Source organism: Lottia gigantea (assembly GCF_000327385.1).
Source record: "Lottia gigantea unplaced genomic scaffold LOTGIsca_69, whole genome shotgun sequence".
NCBI classification, from domain to species: domain Eukaryota; kingdom Metazoa; phylum Mollusca; class Gastropoda; family Lottiidae; genus Lottia; species Lottia gigantea.
Genome location: NW_008710347.1, coordinates 553,334 through 571,252, shown reverse-complemented (window position 1 = coordinate 571,252; position 17,919 = coordinate 553,334). Strand labels below are relative to the sequence as shown.

The 17,919-nt window shown below is 31.5% G+C and overlaps 4 protein-coding genes across 4 annotated transcripts; 3 read left to right on the top strand and 1 right to left on the bottom strand.

Moving 5' to 3' along the window:
• Positions 1-205: 205 nt before the first annotated feature.
• Positions 206-3,531, top strand: LOTGIDRAFT_235748 (hypothetical protein). The gene is made up of 8 exons (XM_009065271.1): positions 206-365; positions 1,260-1,404; positions 1,696-1,758; positions 2,024-2,125; positions 2,328-2,505; positions 2,658-2,779; positions 2,874-2,958; positions 3,290-3,531. Exons 1-8 carry the CDS (start codon positions 211-213, stop codon positions 3,343-3,345), a joined length of 906 nt encoding a protein of 301 aa, XP_009063519.1. The 5' UTR covers positions 206-210; the 3' UTR covers positions 3,346-3,531.
• Positions 3,532-4,951: 1,420 nt separating this feature from the next.
• LOTGIDRAFT_130281 (hypothetical protein) lies at positions 4,952-5,592 on the top strand (the record flags this gene model as incomplete). The annotated part of the gene is made up of 2 exons (XM_009065270.1): positions 4,952-5,153; positions 5,504-5,592. Coding segments are annotated over 2 exons (291 nt in total), but the record flags the coding sequence as incomplete, so codon positions are not given.
• Positions 5,593-6,683: 1,091 nt separating this feature from the next.
• LOTGIDRAFT_235746 (hypothetical protein) lies at positions 6,684-12,387 on the bottom strand. Its single transcript, XM_009065269.1, has 9 exons — positions 12,024-12,387; positions 11,526-11,638; positions 11,204-11,285; positions 10,924-10,994; positions 10,542-10,717; positions 10,190-10,288; positions 8,111-8,268; positions 7,740-7,832; positions 6,684-7,440 (listed from the first exon to the last, which is right to left on the bottom strand). Exons 1-9 carry the CDS (start codon positions 12,039-12,041, stop codon positions 7,411-7,413), a joined length of 840 nt encoding a protein of 279 aa, XP_009063517.1. The 5' UTR covers positions 12,042-12,387; the 3' UTR covers positions 6,684-7,410.
• A 3,958-nt stretch (positions 12,388-16,345) lies between these two features.
• On the top strand, positions 16,346-17,521 carry LOTGIDRAFT_130505 (hypothetical protein; the record flags this gene model as incomplete). Its single annotated transcript, XM_009065268.1, has 1 exon — positions 16,346-17,521. One exon carries the CDS (start codon positions 16,346-16,348, stop codon positions 17,519-17,521), a length of 1,176 nt encoding a protein of 391 aa, XP_009063516.1.
• Positions 17,522-17,919: the final 398 nt, after the last annotated feature.

The following is a 17,919-nucleotide window of genomic DNA, read 5'->3' as shown; positions in this document are numbered from 1 at the left end:
TAACATTATTCTTTTTCAAGATTTTATAATTTCAACGGAAATTAAACCAATAATATTTGTAACCATTCATCACTACAAAAATTATATTTTTGACTATCCAATAAGAGTTCTTTGTATGGTGTTTTATTCGGAGACGTCAGCAAAATGCATACACCGTAATTTAACACAGTCAACATTGAAATCACGTGATTAAACAAAATGGCAGCTTCCATGAAACAAGTCACATCGGATGAAATATCCAAAGTTCTCAAATATGGTGAATTGATTCCACAAATGGAAAGTGCGCTTCGCAAAATTTCATCTGCATCAGATTATGGTATAGATCAGCCAGTTCGTTCGGTTGTTAGAATCAAACCTCAAGAAGCGTAAGTTTTGCATCCTCGGATAAGTTCAAAATACAGCTGACAAAAGATTTCTACTAAGAATTGTTTTTATCGTTATATTTCGCAAATTTTTTAATTGCATTCCATCTGTCTGTAAGACCATAGATATTTAAGGTTTCAGGCTTTAACACCAATGTTTGACACATGTCATTTTCCTTTTGAAAATGTCCCATGAAAATTACTTGATTTAGGACACACAATAATTTTTTCATTGCTCGGTATTTTCCTCAATCCAAGGACAATCTAAGACTCTTAGCAGTATTTGGGAGCTGATGTTTTAATTCAGATACTAAATAATTGGCACAGACAGAATTTTTCATTTTTTTTTTTTGCGTCTTACAAATTTGTAGGCATGCCTCAAGGTACCATGAGTGATTTTACTCATGTTTTAGTAACTTTAGAAATATGAGTTTGTATTATGTATGGACATAAAGTTCACATGAGGTTCATATTAAATTGTTAGAGATGTAAATAGATTCATGACCATGAATAATATTCTTATATATCTAAGATAAGAATACCATTATTATAAAATAAATTTTTCAAATATTTAAATTTGATTTAAAGGATGCAAAAGAGGTTTCATAGCTTTCATGATAATTACCTGCACATCTTCTATGGGACTTGTAATGCCAGTGAAATCAATGATGATCCAAAATATAATTTTCATTAAATAGTGATGTCATAATTTATTTTTTTCTGGAATTACAGAAACAACATTATTATTATTCATTATTATGATGGATATAAGAGTCCCTGATATGCATAAGTGCTGGACAATTTCTTTTGAATTAATATCTAAACATTTAAAGAAGCGCAGTGCATAGTTGCATATTTTTCTTATACAAGTATGTGTATGTTTGATTTAATTTTTAGTGCCTTAGGGATTATGCCAGTGTACTGCCAAGATGATGAAATTTTAGTAACAAAGTTGATTTCATACTTTCCAAATAATAAGATTCATCCATCACATCATGCATTGATCATAGCATTCAACAGCCAAAATGGTGTCCCAATTGCAGTAAGTGATTTCTGTTACATTTTAAAGTGACAATCAGGGGATTGGTTTGTATTGGGATTTTACACATGTGCGATGTTATACATCTTATTCATAGTAGACTTTCGATTGATGCACATTGGAAAAAATAGACCCATTAATGAAAATTCCCAATTGTCCATCAATTGTAAGAAGCTTAATAAAAATTGGAAGTAAAAACTGTCAATTTCTATAAATCAGATTTTGATTGAGTCACCTGCAAGTTGCAATTTCTGCAACATGTAAATGTGTTATAATTTTAGTCATTTTAACTAGATTTTAGATGCAGATGTTTTAACAGAAATGAGAACAGCTGCAGCATCTGCTGTTGCATCCAAGGTAAATTGAATTTTTGCAATCAAAGCAATTAGTTTAATTTTGCATAATATATATGTTTGCAATTTAAGTTCTAATTGACAATTATGAAATGCATGTTCAACTTAATGAATTGTCAATACAGATAATAGTCGCACTTAGTCCTACACATACTTATTTATGAATTTTATACTTTTATAACATTATCATGAATGCCGCAATAGATAGATAGTTCAATGAAATTATAAGTGAAAGATATTTTAATGCATTGAATGTAATTTTTCTTAAGTATTTAGCCAAACCTGATTCAAAGATAATGGCCATAATTGGTTCTGGAGTTCAAGCAAAATCACATTATTATGCCTTAAGTGAGATCTTTCAGTTCACTGAGGTAAGTGCACAATAATAATTAAGTTATGAAAAAACAAATTATTTTTTATAAAATTTGTATTATTCACCATATTTTGCGAATAAATTAAAGTGAGCCATGTAGCAGCTATTGTAAAATTATGTGAGGGTAGCCTATCTATTATAATTTTGACTTGCTGAAATCTAGAATTTAGCTTTTTCCTGTGATGACTTACTATTTTAAGGTTCGAGTATATAGTAGAAATACTCAAACAGCAGAAAGATTATGTAAAGAAATTAAGGGTGTATTATGTACAAGTGTAAAGGAAGCAGTAAAAGATGCTGATATCATCACCACGGTAACATCATCTACTAAACCCATACTTCAACAGGATTGGATCAAACCTGGTGTACATATTAATGGTAATGTTTCCAAAAAGGACAGTTTATTTTAAGCTCTTATATGCATTTTTCTTTGCATGTTAAATGTTCCACATATAAATCCAGTGATATTAACCTGTCCTTAAGGTAATTCATTTTAAGAAATGTTCTGTTAATGTTTTTTTTTTATCCAGCTGTAGGTGCTTGTTTACCAGATTCTCAAGAAATAAGTAGTGAAATAATGCAATCTGCTGTTGTTTATGTTGACAATAGAGAAGCAGCTTTGAAGGAGAGTGGAGATGTTATTCTGGGAAAGGTAATTGTTCATTATTCTCCATGTAAGCAATAAAGTATGTAATGTAATGCATTAAAGTTAGGATTGAAAAAACTTATTTTTGTATGATTAATAGGCTGAGATATATGCTGAAATAGGAGAAGTTATAGCTGGAAGTAAAGAAAGTAAGACGTCTGAAACAACTGTATTTAAATCATTGGGTAAGTGAGAATTTCTTATTATTTTCTTGTTTCTGACACCAAGACCTCTCCTGTCATCCACCTGTTACATCACAGCTGTGCACAGACAAAGTTAAACAGGATGATAGAGGCTAGCAGAGCAAAAATCAAACTGTTTTAATGATACTGGATTGTATGAAAAATATGTTAAAAAATTCTACACTAGACAAATGTAAAATAGAGGGCTTATGTCTGTGAACACCAATCAGGCTAAAAAAAATGTTATTTATAATTGTGTAATCATAGGTAAGACTTATTCTTAGTGGATATAAACCGCCAAGACGTATATTATTTGATATTATCTAATTTTCAGGATTAGCTATAGAAGATGCTGTGTCAGTTAAACTGATATTAGAAAAGCTGACTTGAAGATACAAAATGGTTCACTCTTGAAGATAAGAATATCAAAAGAAATAAAGATATGCTGATTTGCAATTTGAAAAATAAAAACAAAACCCTGAAACATGGAAAAGTGCAATTATGTATATTATAAATAGCTTTATTTTATGAAACTGTGATTTGATTTTAATTTGAGAAATTAAATGTGGACCAGTTAATTTTTGTTGAATTACCTCCCTTGATTCAGTATATTTTTAATATGATCTTCTATGGTCAAATGTTCATATAAATTGACACATCTCGAATACTTTTTTTAGATTTGGTCTGTCAATTAATATGTTGCTGTGATAATTTATTACTTAATTTAAGCTGATAACAATTTTTATTTAAAGATCATTCATAAGTTAAAAGCTAAGGCCATAATAATTTAACCTCATATTTATAGATAAATCTTTAAGACATCGTTTCACCAAACCAAAGCCGCAAAGGTGAAAATTTATGGCTATATCTTTGATACTTTATGAATGATTATTGTTAGTGGCTTATTTGGGAAATATCTCAGAAAAATGTCGGCAAGCTATTCTTAGATATACTATTATTCAATGCTGTCTGGAGAGTTAAATGCCAGTCTTAAAACTCGATTGAGAAAATATTGACTTCATGTAACTAAAAGGGGATTTCCATAGGATATGACAACATAAAAACAAATGGTTATTTATAGATCCGTGACTCGAACAGAAACATAGGTGCAGAGTCGTGTACGAGATGAAATAGCCCGAAAATGTTACCTTACTGTATTAACAACCTCTTGATTTAGCCTGTCTGGGTTTGGTATTTACAAAGTGTTAGAATATACTGATACAGGATTAAATGTGGTAATTTCATGGCAAAATATCACCAAACTTACAACCTTTACTCGCTTAAATGATCTAAAAAAAAAAAGCACAATTTCAGAACTTTTCGGACTTTCCTGTTCGAGTTGTGTTTTTCTACAACAGTACAATGTCGACTCGATACCAGTTCTGACATGATAGTTAACAGCGGCAAGTTGAAATGGCATCAACAGAGGAATTAAAAGAAGGTTTGTAAATATTTATTCTGTTGTTTTAGATATTTTACGTATAATATATAGTCTAGTACCTAGGGTTGTTCAGATGTGCCTTAGTAGTTCTTTCTAAGCCTAGGCCCTACTCCTCACTCGCTGTGAGCAGTCTGTAGGCCTAGTTATTATTGTTCTGTACTGTAGGCTAGTGCAGATGCAATGACCGCTGCAATGTATCTGTACATAACAGAATACTTACATTTACAAACTACTGATGAAAAAGTAACCTTTTTCTACTACTTGTGCAACTTTGGAACGCAGTGAGATCAGAAGTGAATTTTTTCATCATCCCAAACTGCCAAAGCAATGCTGTTGGCTTATCTTTTGCTACTTTTGCAAAAGGTTTATCTTCAATTAAAACATTAAACTTTCTGACTTGTTGGGGAATCTCTCTATAGGGTGTGTAATGGGGTTACTGATCAAATTTAATTTTAAATTTCAATCAGACGTCTGTGTTTGTGTTTGCTGACGTTAATCGCAAAGGGCCTTATGTGATAAAGCATAGTTAACGATTAAATTAAAATTTGCATTATTTCAGTTTTAAAAGAGAGTTTAGAAACAAGAGGTGTGCTGGGACAAATAAAAGCTAGAATAAGGGCAGAAGTTTTTACTGCATTAAATGATCAGTCAGAAGCCAAACCTAAATTAAGTCATGAAAACGTATTGATTAATGAGTTGATTAGAGAATATTTAGAATATAATGGTTACAAATATGCTGCTTCTGTTCTTGTATCAGGTATGATTTAAGATATCATATTTTACACATTTCTCTTTCTACTTTAATGGTGATGGAAGTGTGGTTAAGATTAGCTGTAGTGCATTTTTGAGTGAAAAACTGTTGTTTGGGAAATTTGTATATTAGATAATTTTATGGAAAGAGAGGATTTTACTGGAATAAAATTGTTTTTATATAAAAACAAGACTTGCAGTATAGATTTAGAAGTATGAGATCGATTAAATATTTTTAATTTTCAGATTTTGTTTCTTTATCCCACAAATTTGTTACTAAAATTCTATGAAAAATATAGCACAAACCATCGAAAAAACCCTAATTTGAAGTCACTGTAGACATTTATTGATTTGCAGAATCTGGGATGAACCCTACATCTTTAGATAGAGATTTTGTGAAAAACGAATTAAATGTGTGTGAAGATGGCCCTTCTAAATCTGTGTAAGTACTTCATGTATATTTCAAATGTGGCTTAAAAGATGTGACGTTTTTAAGTCTTGTATCCTAAATAAGAATGACATTGTTTATTTCCTGTTTATCCTCTGTTCATAAACGTCATTGTGCTCTATTAATTATTTCAGACCTCTATTGTATAGTTTGGTTTCAACCTACAGTAATGATAATAGAGCAATTAATAAATCATCTACCCAGCGAGTATTCACTGACCTCATAGATAATAGTAAGAATAACTTTTGTTCTGCTCTATTTCCTGTTTTGACCAACCCTGTATTATGATATATAGGCAAAGTTGTTTAAAGTCCAAATGTGACTTTAGCCCATTCGTATTTTATAGTTCATTTTTTTATTTTTGTCACCCCTGTCACCTACTTTTTGTGCAAGTGATAAGACAGTGTATATTTTCAGAAAGGGGGGAGTGTGTGCAATCATTATAAAAACAGGAATTATGATTAAATCATATTTTGTTAATGGCCAATGTATGGATTTTTGTTTAGTTCAGAGAGAGTAATCAATTTTTTATGAACTTCATATGGTGATATTCATTATGAATATGATATAAACATTTAATAAAATATCCTATAACTTAGTTCACTTCACTGCAGTTCTTTCTGATAAAATGTTTGTGTTCCATTTTTCAGATGATGCCATAAATGGTGAAAGTATTGTTATGAAATCATCAGTTTAATGTCAATGTCATGTCTGATTGTAAATAAATGTCATTTTATATATAGTATAGTATAATCATATCTTTCCATTCTCCAAATAATCAACCTTGAAAGTTCAGCTTACTATCTGCAAACATATAACAGTGTTTGGCCATGTTGTCAGGATGATAGTTTGGGACTATAAGCATTTGTGAATAAAGCCAAATAACAACTAAAACTTTTTAGGTGTTAGTAACACCAAAGTTAATAAGAGGACACTAGAGTTCTGTCCATTCATTAATGAGGTAGATACAGCTCTACAGAAACAGTTGATATTCTCTACAGACTCAATTTACAATAGGAACATTTCCGTTCTAAATAATTGCACTCCTACAATTTTCTGTTAACTTGTCCTAGTAATATTAAATGAAATAACCCATATCAATTATTTATTTAACACTTTTATTATAAAAAGAAAAATATCATTGAAAACAATTATTTCCATATAATGGAATTATTAAGTTGCATAATTCAACAAATTATAACAGAGCACAATTTTTCTTCCACGCTACCTTGTATTAACAATGTACAAATGGATTTCTCTCTACTGATATATATATTATACTACATTATGACCAGAGATTCCCTATATTAAAAAGCATTACTTCTTGCACTCATCATTTTACAATACATTGCATTTCTCATAAAAAAATAAAAGTTTGTGTTGTAAATAGAAGTAACAATAACAGAAAAATATTTACACAATATATACATAATTTACAATTAAATTAAACATAAATATAAAATATGGCAGCTTTGAACAAAAATGAAAATATTTTCAAATATTTTTAACACCCATGGAAATCATATGTAACACAAATTTTTGGTCAATACATATTTTCTTTTCAATGAAGAATTGCTAGATAAAGTCTTGCTGTAATTCTCAGGAAATTAAATATTCAGTCCTAATCATATTTTATAATGTTTTTGAAAAATGTTCTAGAAAATTACTATAGTTCTGTTGTCCAAAACATGTGTTCAACATTGGTCTTATTATTACCCATTACCCAACATGTTGAAACAAGAAATCGGAGGAAATGTTCAATACACTCTGTCTTAAACAATAACATAAGATGGTCAAAAGCAGAGTTTATTCTTGTTTATTTACTTAAACCAGCAGGCTTCATAATCTGAAACAAAAAACTTAATATACACATCCATCCTTCATGACATATCTAGTTAAATGTTGAGCTTTGTGTTCCTTATCAGAGAAATCATTCACATTATTATGTCAAATGTACACTATTTTGACATTTCCTCAACAAAACTGATATAACAAGGCTTGTTATATCAAGCCTACTTTTCTGCACCTGACTGTGCACAATTTTGCCCTGACAAAAAGATTTTTAACCTAACCTTCAAAATATTGTCAAAAAAAGTATATAGCCTTTGTATTCACTTTCTAAATCTTTATTGAACAAATACTTACTTGTTCATAAACTGTCCAAGCCATAGCACATATAAGTGTGCGTCTAAGTGTTCTAGGTATCAAACCCCTCCAAAATCCAACAATGCCTTCACACTATAAGAAATGTAGCAAAAATTATAGCCATTAATATTTTAGTGGCTTAAAAGTAGATGGAGGAAGCAGAGTGACAAAAAGATGGATTAGTCTCTAAATGTTATAATTTGGATTATTTTTATAATTACTTTTGATTAATAGTTGTTTCTTGAGAATAATTCTAATTGTCTATAGTGAGCACAGATAGTACTAACTGTATTATAATGGCATATTAAGTTCTACAAACAACCCATTACTCTCCAAACAAGACTGATTCTACTCATTCAGTGAAAACTCACCTGAAAGACATATTTAACAGCAGATTTAATGCTGGAATATTTATTGGGCTGAAGTTGCATATGAGTCTTAATAACATCAGCAGGCTGTGTGACCATAGACGCCATCATACCAGCTAGTAAACCACATTGAAAGTGTATTATTGGAGTCATATTCTGACCTGAAAAGACAAATAACAAAAAGAATGCTTAATGTCAGTTTTAAAATATGCCAGAATAAAAACTGAGTAACTTTTATTTAATTATTTTACAAAATACTTATAATACAGTTCATAAATTTTATTGATACAAGAATGGACAACTTTCTACTTTAACATTTCTGTATGGTATTTCAATATATAACATTTATCTGGTGAAACAGCAAGCTTAAATCTTATTCAATCAACAGCTCAGTCATAGGTTATATCAAATATAATCATATCATAATATATATCATTATAAATCCAGAGCACATTATCGAACAAATGTCAGAAATGAATATAACTGTGTAAACAATTTGACTATAGCTATCAAGATAAGCTGTCTTATAAAGTTCATTTGGTGACCAGATATTTGCACTGTAATCACTAGTACAATGTGATATATTATACCATTTAATTATCTATATTATATCTTTTTATTGATTATATTCTTTGATAGTAAAAGTATTGCTCTTGACAATTTAAACATCCGAGGTGAAAATGGTTGACTCTTAACATGAGACATTTCATCGAATTAACATGACAACAATACTTGTAACCTGTAAACGTTGTTTTCTATGGAAAGATTTACAGCATATGAAGCAATATGTTCTGTTAATAATATAAAAGCTCTCAGTGAATTTTATTTCAATAGTCAATTGAGATTAATGATGATGTTTTTCGCTCTCCTTACATCATTGACAACAAAAAATATTTCTTCCCAATTGATAATCATTTTGTAATTTTTTTCGCTGCATGTATAGGCAAGAAAAAATCTACCACTAGAAAACAGCATTTATGGTTCAAAATTTTTTTTTCAGACTTCAACTTTTCTCTTAGATTAAAGGGATAAGGTTCTCAAATATTTGGTTTAGGCAGCTGATAGAGCTCATTTTCAAATGTTGTTAATTGAATAGAAATCAAAGTCAAAATTGACCATACAAGACCAAACAATATTTTCATTTAAAAATACAAGTTTCTATTAGTTAAAAATAAAACCTGATTTACAATAAATTAAATTTACAAATACCAAGTACCGAATCCCTTTAATAAACATTAATAAAGAGATAAGTTGGAATTGTTCAGACGAACATTTGCAGTTTATAAAATATTGACTTAAAGATACACAGATATTACCTATACATTACTTTTCATATACAATACTTTTAACAAGATACAATATTATCCTTATGCCAATTTGTTCGATAAAATGTGCTTGGTTCAAATTAACTGAATATTGATAAAAAGATGAGACAGATGGGGCAAACCAATAAATTGTTACCTCTTACAAACCTTCCAGATATATGCCCTAGGTGTCTAGTACCAACATTTGAGAGAAGCCACATAAGATTAACAATACTTCAAACTTCATGGGAAATAGGCTAAGAACCAAAAAAAACGAACTTCAAAATTTCAGTTTGTGAGCTTAACAGAAAAAAATATTTGCTATTTGAAGACAAAATTAATATAAGCTTATTTAATTTTAAGATAGCTGATTATATATTTATATAATAATATTAAAATTATTAGAAGATAGGTAAGCTTTTTTGGAAACTTAAAGGAACATAGATGTCTAAATACTTGCTCAATTTCAGATATCTACTGCTCCATGTTTGTTAGCTTGTAGACAAACAGAACGTAGAATACAGATAACAGTTAAAGCTCTATTAGCTATCCAAGTAAATATTTAGAAATTTATATTCCTTTAAGACAATTGATAGATTGTAATATGAATGCCATTTAATTAATTATATTTCATGTGATTATTTGTTTAAAATAAATTGCTTTCAGCTTTTTTTAATGTAAATGATATTTGCTTGCTTAGTATTTAAAGTCACCCATTTGATTGCAGATTGTGAGTCAAAATAGAAACTACTACAGAAAAAACATATAAAATCCTCACCTTCTGGTATATATTTCTTTATTTGTGTGTAAAACATCAAGTATAGGCCAGAGAATGGGGCATCTCTCAATAATGTCGGTGCTAAACCACTATATAAACCTAAGAGAGAAAATAATGCACATCATGAATCAAATCAATAAGATGACATAAATCAACTTTAAATGTCCTTTGCTCATACAGGTATTTTTTTAGTTGAAAATCTTCAAATTCTCATTATCTGACTTGTAAAATCTTTCAATGCAGAACATTTTCATAATTTTAAGTACACCAAATTTTTGTTTATAGTTTCACAATTCAGAGATACTAACATTAAAGAATCGATGATTAAAATAATGCTGAAGTAAAAACAAACCTCTCAATCCTTCAACAGTATAAATACCAACTAAGGCTTGGTACATGCTTCTGTATGCATACAGACCACTTTCAAAGCGAGTTTTAACCACAGTAAACGGTAGAACTGCAACTCCAGCAACACATCTAGCTGTACCACCTAGTGCCAATGATTCCAAAGGATGAGGATCTGCACTCCTAAAAAATGAGGTTAAATAAATGTTATTGTTCAAAGTTACTTAGATTCCATTGATGTCACTTTTAAAAATTGCTATCAGTAGATCAAACCATTATTATATAAACAGCAACAAATTTTTCTCAATACTCCTTATTGAGTTACTGGAAACAGGTGGGTCATAATACCAATAATACAGAGAAATACAATGTAGTTACTGATTACATACCCAACTTTTGTCCTCATGTAATGAAGAGTAGAGAAATATATCCCAACACCAGGTACACATCTTGTAATGGACTGAAAGAAGAAGATAATTTTATATTATAATAATTACTGACATATATTGAGATATCTATATCAATATAAAAATGTATTATGTGTGGATTCACTGTTTTAAGACAATGTGCCCTATACAGTACCATTGAACATTAAAATACAAAAACTTTTAGTGTATATGCTGAAAAAACTAAATGTATTATTCATGTAAGTCAAATTACTTTACTTACAGGTAGAACCCCTCGCCATAGACCAGTTAATTTCTCATCTTTAACCACATTAGTAAATACTTGAACCATTCCTACATGATTTCTGTCAAAAAAAATAGATTATCATATGGATTGCAAGATTGTGACAATCTTAACTATTGAGTGTAAAATAAATCTGGTATTGGTATAGTCAATAGACACACTGCATTAAATTATGTAATAGCATAGTACCTGGAACCCTTGAACTATTCCTCAAACAAAATTAGTCGCAATTCCTTGAAGTATTTTCATTGTTCCTTGTCAGCAGAAGCAAAAGTTATCAGGACTATCTTATTTAACTTACCCATGGGTAACTGATGTCTGGATTCTTGTTTTTACCAGATCAAGTGGTTGAAATAAAAGTGTGGAACATGTTCCACTAAAACTTCCAGCTAAAAATGACTTCAATATTGGTGACTACAATAAAAACAATATCAAATTTGACATTGAAGGAGAACAGAAAATGGGATGGGTTATTGGAAATGGCTACCACGAGGTCACAAGTACAAGGCACTATCCACAACTACAGATATAATCTATATTCTCTGTTTAACCACAATGGATTTAATGGGATTATAACATACTAGCCAACTATAACTCACTGTAAAATAATTATTACCCTAAAAAGTCCTATTATATAAGTTTTTGTGAATTTTTATTTAGTAGGCCTAGATCAACCATGCCAGTGTCTGATGCAATCCAAGTACTTTGAGTTTGACCTGAACTAGAACAAACACAGGGACTTATTTTTATATTGAATAGGCTAAACGATAATGACCCATTCAAAGTCATAGATACTTACCAAGACAGTGCTTTCCATGGTAAATTATATAACAGTTATAAAAATTCCAAAATGAGATCAGTGGAAATATAATATCAATCCCCGTGAAGACCGTTGAGAGCAATATTTTAATGCCTCACGGGGAGCCCGTGGACATCCATAGTCACAAATTTAAATTTGATATTCTAGTAAAAAAGTTAAATATCGAAAAAGTTGGACTTCAAATCCAAAATGTGAGGTGTATAGTTATCCAACCACTAGACAGAATATGTAAACAAGATATATCTCAGTCAGTAACACGAATACGTCCTCATCGACCGCCTGCTTTCAATATTATAGCGTTTATAACTAGATCTCGTACACTGTTGATATTTGGAGAGAAGCAGTTCTAACTGGTTTGACTTGGTTAGGTCTAGTTACTTTGTGTACAATTTATATAGGAGGGGTTTTCAATAACGCCACCGTGTCATTCAAAATAAAAGTTTACTTTCAACCTTCACCTAGATTCTTTAGACGTAAACAAACTATTTTTCAAGATTCCTATTTATTTGGTCCATTATTAGCCTAGCTAGGTCTACTTCATTTTAAGCCTAGGCCTAGACTAGAGCTAGATAGCCTAATAATAGCCTTCAAAATCTTGTTGGAATTGCCTACATTTAAATGTCGTTGAGTCCTATTATTTGGTTATTACTAATATTAGGCCTACACGTTAGGCCTTTAATTTAGTCATTGAAACAAGTAGAACAGTTAAGAAAATGTGACACGAACAGAAACCGGAAACGAGGCCTATATTAACATTCTGCACTTATTGACCTCTGGACACGGAGATCATTATGTACGGCGTTTATTATTTAGGGCTTCTAGGCCTACAATCTTGTCAGCAACGCGTAGGCCTACGACGTTTATCCACTGATCTATACGTTATTTATCTAGATCATTGCGTTTATCACACAAGGCTAGTCAGCAACGATGTACGACGTTTATAGCATTTAATTAGCCAGACGTTAATTTATCACGTTTAACACCACAAATAACGTCATTATTGCTGATTAGTTTTAGTGATATTACCCAAATATTACAGCAAAATTACAGGCCTAATGACGACGTCATTAATGTAATATTTACTGATATTAACGTTCTACATTGTATCTGTAGAATACTCTTTCGAAGAATTCTGTAGTAGCATCATCTAGGACCAATCAGGAATGGGCTGACATGATCGAGAACCATAACACCGATAGATACCATATATGACCCGAAGAGGACAAACCAAACAAGACCATCCATCTGCAAACTGCATTACCAGAATAGGCCCACGGATCAACAACGTGCTATGAGGCCATAAGATGACATTACCAACAGCATGAAACATAAAATTTGGCCCTTCAACAAATCACTGTTACTGTTGATAATGGAACTCATCTATCAATTCATCATCAAAGTCTGAACAGATAGGCTTAGTTTTACTTTGTGTAACTTTACCATTCATATTACGGTATCAATTGTTTCTCCGTCACACGTCAGTACGTCAGTCAGTTTCAGATGAACAGATAATTAATTAATCTTTTTGATCTATTTTTAAAAAAAAAATAACCTTCCACAAGCTTAGGCCTACCTGTGAATGATAATCCAAAATAATAGATTTCTGTAACATCTTCAAACCTGAAAAGAAATTTGATAATTGCAGCGAATAAATTACCCCCACCCTTAATAATAAGTTGAAATTGTTTTTTGGGTGAATTTACAGCTGATGTACATGCAATATTTAATCATTGCGAAAACATCGTACCCAAGGTTGTGGCACGGTAATAGTGAGACACCAATTATTTTAATGGCTACACCAGACATAGATGCTTGTCTATTATCACTTTGCACCCCGCTTTTGTAACTTTGCATGGCAGTTGGTTTGGTAGTTTCTGAGGTCAGAATATGATTAAATGAGATATGTGCAGCCAATGGTAGGCTAAGCAGCCAATGGTAAGCAGTCAAATGGGCACAGATAGCCCAATAACCACAAGTAAGTTAGACACGGTACTTTAGGCACACTTCTTTTAGGCACACGTTCATTGGGCACAGCGATTACTGATATAGGCACATCGTCCATTAATCACATATTCACTTTTTATAGGCACAATCATATTCGGTATAATGTCATTTAAGCACAGTGATTAAAACATATCTTAAATTGGGCGCATTATATTCCACGAACCGTAGCCAATATATGATAAATTATTCAGTTGTATGCAGATCGCAGATCTATTACCGGTATATTATTTCTAATATATTATTTACAGTTTTTAAATGGGCAGTATGTTCAATTTTCATCAGTAATCACCGTGCCTTTATAATGCCGTGCCTTGTGTCTTGTTTCAGCTATTAGTTTACATGTGCCTGAGGACGACGGGGGAAACACGTCGAAACGTTGCATAAAACTTTAACCAGTGATTGTTGTTCCATAAAGCTGTGTCTATATATTAGTTTACGGTTACCTAAATAGTGTTCACGGCTAAAGCAAAGCATTGTGTTCAGGACCCAGGCTATGTAAATTTAGAAAAGGCCTATATTAATGTTAGCAGCTGCTACGGTTCACAGGTTAAGTTTTGAAGTTAAAACTTAATCTGGGCTTGTGGTTTCTAATGTGGTTTAAGCTTTAAGATGCTTAATGTGTCCATATTTTCAGACATGGCATGACATGAAAGTATTTTAGTTTAAGCTAAGAAAAAAAAAATAGTTCATTAGGACACCAATAAAATCACCATATTATATGCCACACTAACCTACTTGATCATGGTGTTCATTTATGAAATAATCGTTAACAAAGAATTACTCCGTACTATCTTATCTGATTAAACACATTATCTTAATCCATTCCCGATAAAAAAAAAGCAGTACGCATATGAATCTAATCATACATGGCCACTCACCTATATCTCGTGGTAAATGTTCTGTACATGTAATATGCATGTATGTTATCGATGTCCTGAAGATTCTATTCAATATATCGTCACCTGTAGCGTTTTAAGTGAAGGGGGTGGGGGGAGATTAAGTGAGAACTAAGCCCTCATCTCAGGCCATCTGGAATCAGTAGTAGGCTTCTGGCACAATGGCGGAGCTAAAAGGTGGGGGGCAGAGGGGTTACGATCTGGTGAATTCTTGCCAAAATGATGCAAAACGTATACAATTCGTATTCCTCAAATTCTTAAAAATAAACTAGGGGTACAATTTGGGTCATCGTATCACGAATACGGGTTTGGACATGGTCTCAGTATGACGAATGGGGGTGTGGTATGAGCACGATGAATTTGGGTGTACAAACTATTTTTCTGGGGAACCCCGTGTACCGCCCACTGCCTATAACCCTGTGGTATGAAATACTAAAATTCTTTACATTCATCAATTGGTAGATTAACAAGAAAGGTGATTAGACATATTGAAACAGGTTTAAAAACGTTTCCAATGCGTTGAATGTCATTAAAAAAACGCCTGAAATATTTGTCTTTCCCAATGTCTTGGCCGATGTTTCATTTATGAAATAATCGTTAACAAAGAATTACTCCGTACTATCCCAATGTCTTGGCCGATGGTCCCAGAAGAAGCTCCGACAGAAAAACCGAGTTTCGGATTATGATGTGCATTGCATATTTTCTTTTGACAAATAAAAGTGTGTAACTACTCGAATTATGCACACAAAATCAAAACCGTGCACAAACACTAGAAAAATATTCGCACTGTTATACCTAAACTGACTAAAGTCGAATTTGTTCAAGTAAGCTGTGAATTGTGGACGAATTGGGCATTGGTCGAAATGACTTGAGAAGAAATCACTTCGTTAAACTAGTACAACTGATTTGTTATCCACTTGCTTACTCGCCACCTCCTCAAAAAAAAAATGTCCAAATAACAATATAAATTTTTTGATTGTTTCACTGTGTACCCCAATTATGACCAGTTAATATATTATTGTTATAGGCCTGTTGTTAAACTAAAGTTTGGTTGACTTATATAATTATATTTCTTATAATTCTAAATAACCTTATTAGCAACTTCCTCACTTCAAGATTCCCACTTTACAGCTTTAAGTTGATTACTAGGCTCTAGCTAATGTTGACAATGTCACAATTTGTTCTCAAAGTCAAATATGGAAATAGGCAATAAATGAGTCTTTGTGAGTTAGAATTGAAGTAGGGTACATAGGTTCTGATTGTTTATAATTTTGTAGAATTGGTAATGGCATTAGGAAATCCTTGTAATTTTGTGGATAATTTTCTCTTTTCAGGGGTCATATATTTTCAAATCTCCTGAGGAAAAAAATCTTTCTGATGAAGTTTTCACGGAAATGTAAGATGCTCTTTAAGTTTGGAGTGACAGTAATAGTGTTGGTAGCTATTGTCATATATTTTGTTGGAAATAAAGATAATGGACAAGTTGATGATGTGATTCTACAGTTGAAGGACAAAGTCAAAGAAGAAAGAGGTGCAAAGAATTATGGTCCTGATCTGTCCAAGGAAATACATGAAAATTCTAAAGATGGTGAAGCATCAAAACTCAAAGTAATTCCAGGACATAAATATAAAAAGAATGCAATTCATTTATGTGTTGTTGCATGTGGTGATCGATTTCCAGAGATATCGGTCCTTTTAAAATCAGCTGTAATACTCACCTCAACTCCTTTAGTTTTTCATATTTTTGCTGAAAAAGAATTGCAACAGAATTTTAAAGATCATTTAGAGTTTTGGCCGCATAAATTCCGCTCGCAAATCGATTACTTTATATATGATTTACAGTTTCCAAATGATGGTAATGGCCAGAAGTGGAAAGAATTATTTAAACCATGTGCCTCTCAACGTCTGTTTGTTCCTCAAATTTTAACTGATGTTGATTCACTGATATATGTAGATAGTGATGTTTTATTTATTTCATCTATTGACCAACTTTATCATCATTTTACCTTATTTAATTCAACACAACTAGCAGGTTTTACTTTAGAAAGTGAAGATTTAGCTACTGGATGGTATAATCGTTTTGCACGTCATCCATATTACGGTGTTGTTGGGGTTAACTCTGGTGTCATGTTGATGAATTTAACACGATTAAGACAATCTCAATTTTTATCGTCTGTGAAAAGATATTACGATGAGTATCATCTAAAATTAACATGGGGCGACCAAGATCTCATTAATATTTATTTTCATTATTTTCCTCATCAAATTTTTATTTTGTCATGTGAATATAATTATCGTGCTGATCACTGTATGTATATGAGTGTTTGTAAGAAGTCAGAAGAAGATGGCGTCAAGTTGTTACATGGCAGCAGAAGGATATTCTTCAATGAAAAACAACCAGCATTTAAAGCTGTATACACTGCATTAAAAGACCATCTTTTTTCATCAAGTGTTAGATATCAACTTGTAACTAAAATAAAAAGATTATTAAAAGATACAGAACATACTAGTTGTGGTAAATTGGGCTCTAATAAAGATATCTTTACAAAACAATTGGAATTGAATGAAGTGTCGTAATTTTAAATGGACTATTAAAAATCATAGGTTTGACAGACTTTATGCGTGCCATAAGAAATATGACTGGAAATAGTTTTCCTTTCATACTTATCTCAGAATGTTAGAAAGGCTTCTGAATTGGTCATAATGTAGAACCAGTTAACTATTATTTTTATGTTTTCCAGTTGATAGGTAATATCAGTAATACAACGAGGAAGGGAGAATATTACAGTGGACAACTAGTCCACTCTTGGAATCGCTGGGCAAGGAATGTTTCTTACCTTGTGGAGTATTTGCATCGCATCTTATCGTCTAGCAGACAAACAATCCAATTCAGATATACATGTGATATATTGATGCACTAATTTATTTTTCAATTATAAAGTGCCAATTTAGTGATAGGCCTAATTCATTACAAA

Bases quoted from the DNA above. Each gene is read 5' to 3' on its own strand.
- LOTGIDRAFT_235748 (XM_009065271.1), top strand. From the start codon at position 211: ATGAAACAAGTCACATCGGATGAAATATCCAAAGTTCTCAAATATGGT. The intron at 2,506-2,657 runs GTAATGTTTCCA...TTTTTTATCCAG, and splicing joins ACCTGGTGTACATATTAATG to CTGTAGGTGCTTGTTTACCA. The intron at 2,959-3,289 runs GTAAGTGAGAAT...TCTAATTTTCAG, and splicing joins AACTGTATTTAAATCATTGG to GATTAGCTATAGAAGATGCT.
- LOTGIDRAFT_235746 (XM_009065269.1), bottom strand. The intron at 11,286-11,525 runs GTAAGTTAAATA...TTTTTTTGACAG, and splicing joins CAGACATCAGTTACCCATGG to AAATCATGTAGGAATGGTTC. The intron at 7,441-7,739 runs GTAAGTATTTGT...TTTTTGTTTCAG, and splicing joins CTTGGACAGTTTATGAACAA to ATTATGAAGCCTGCTGGTTT.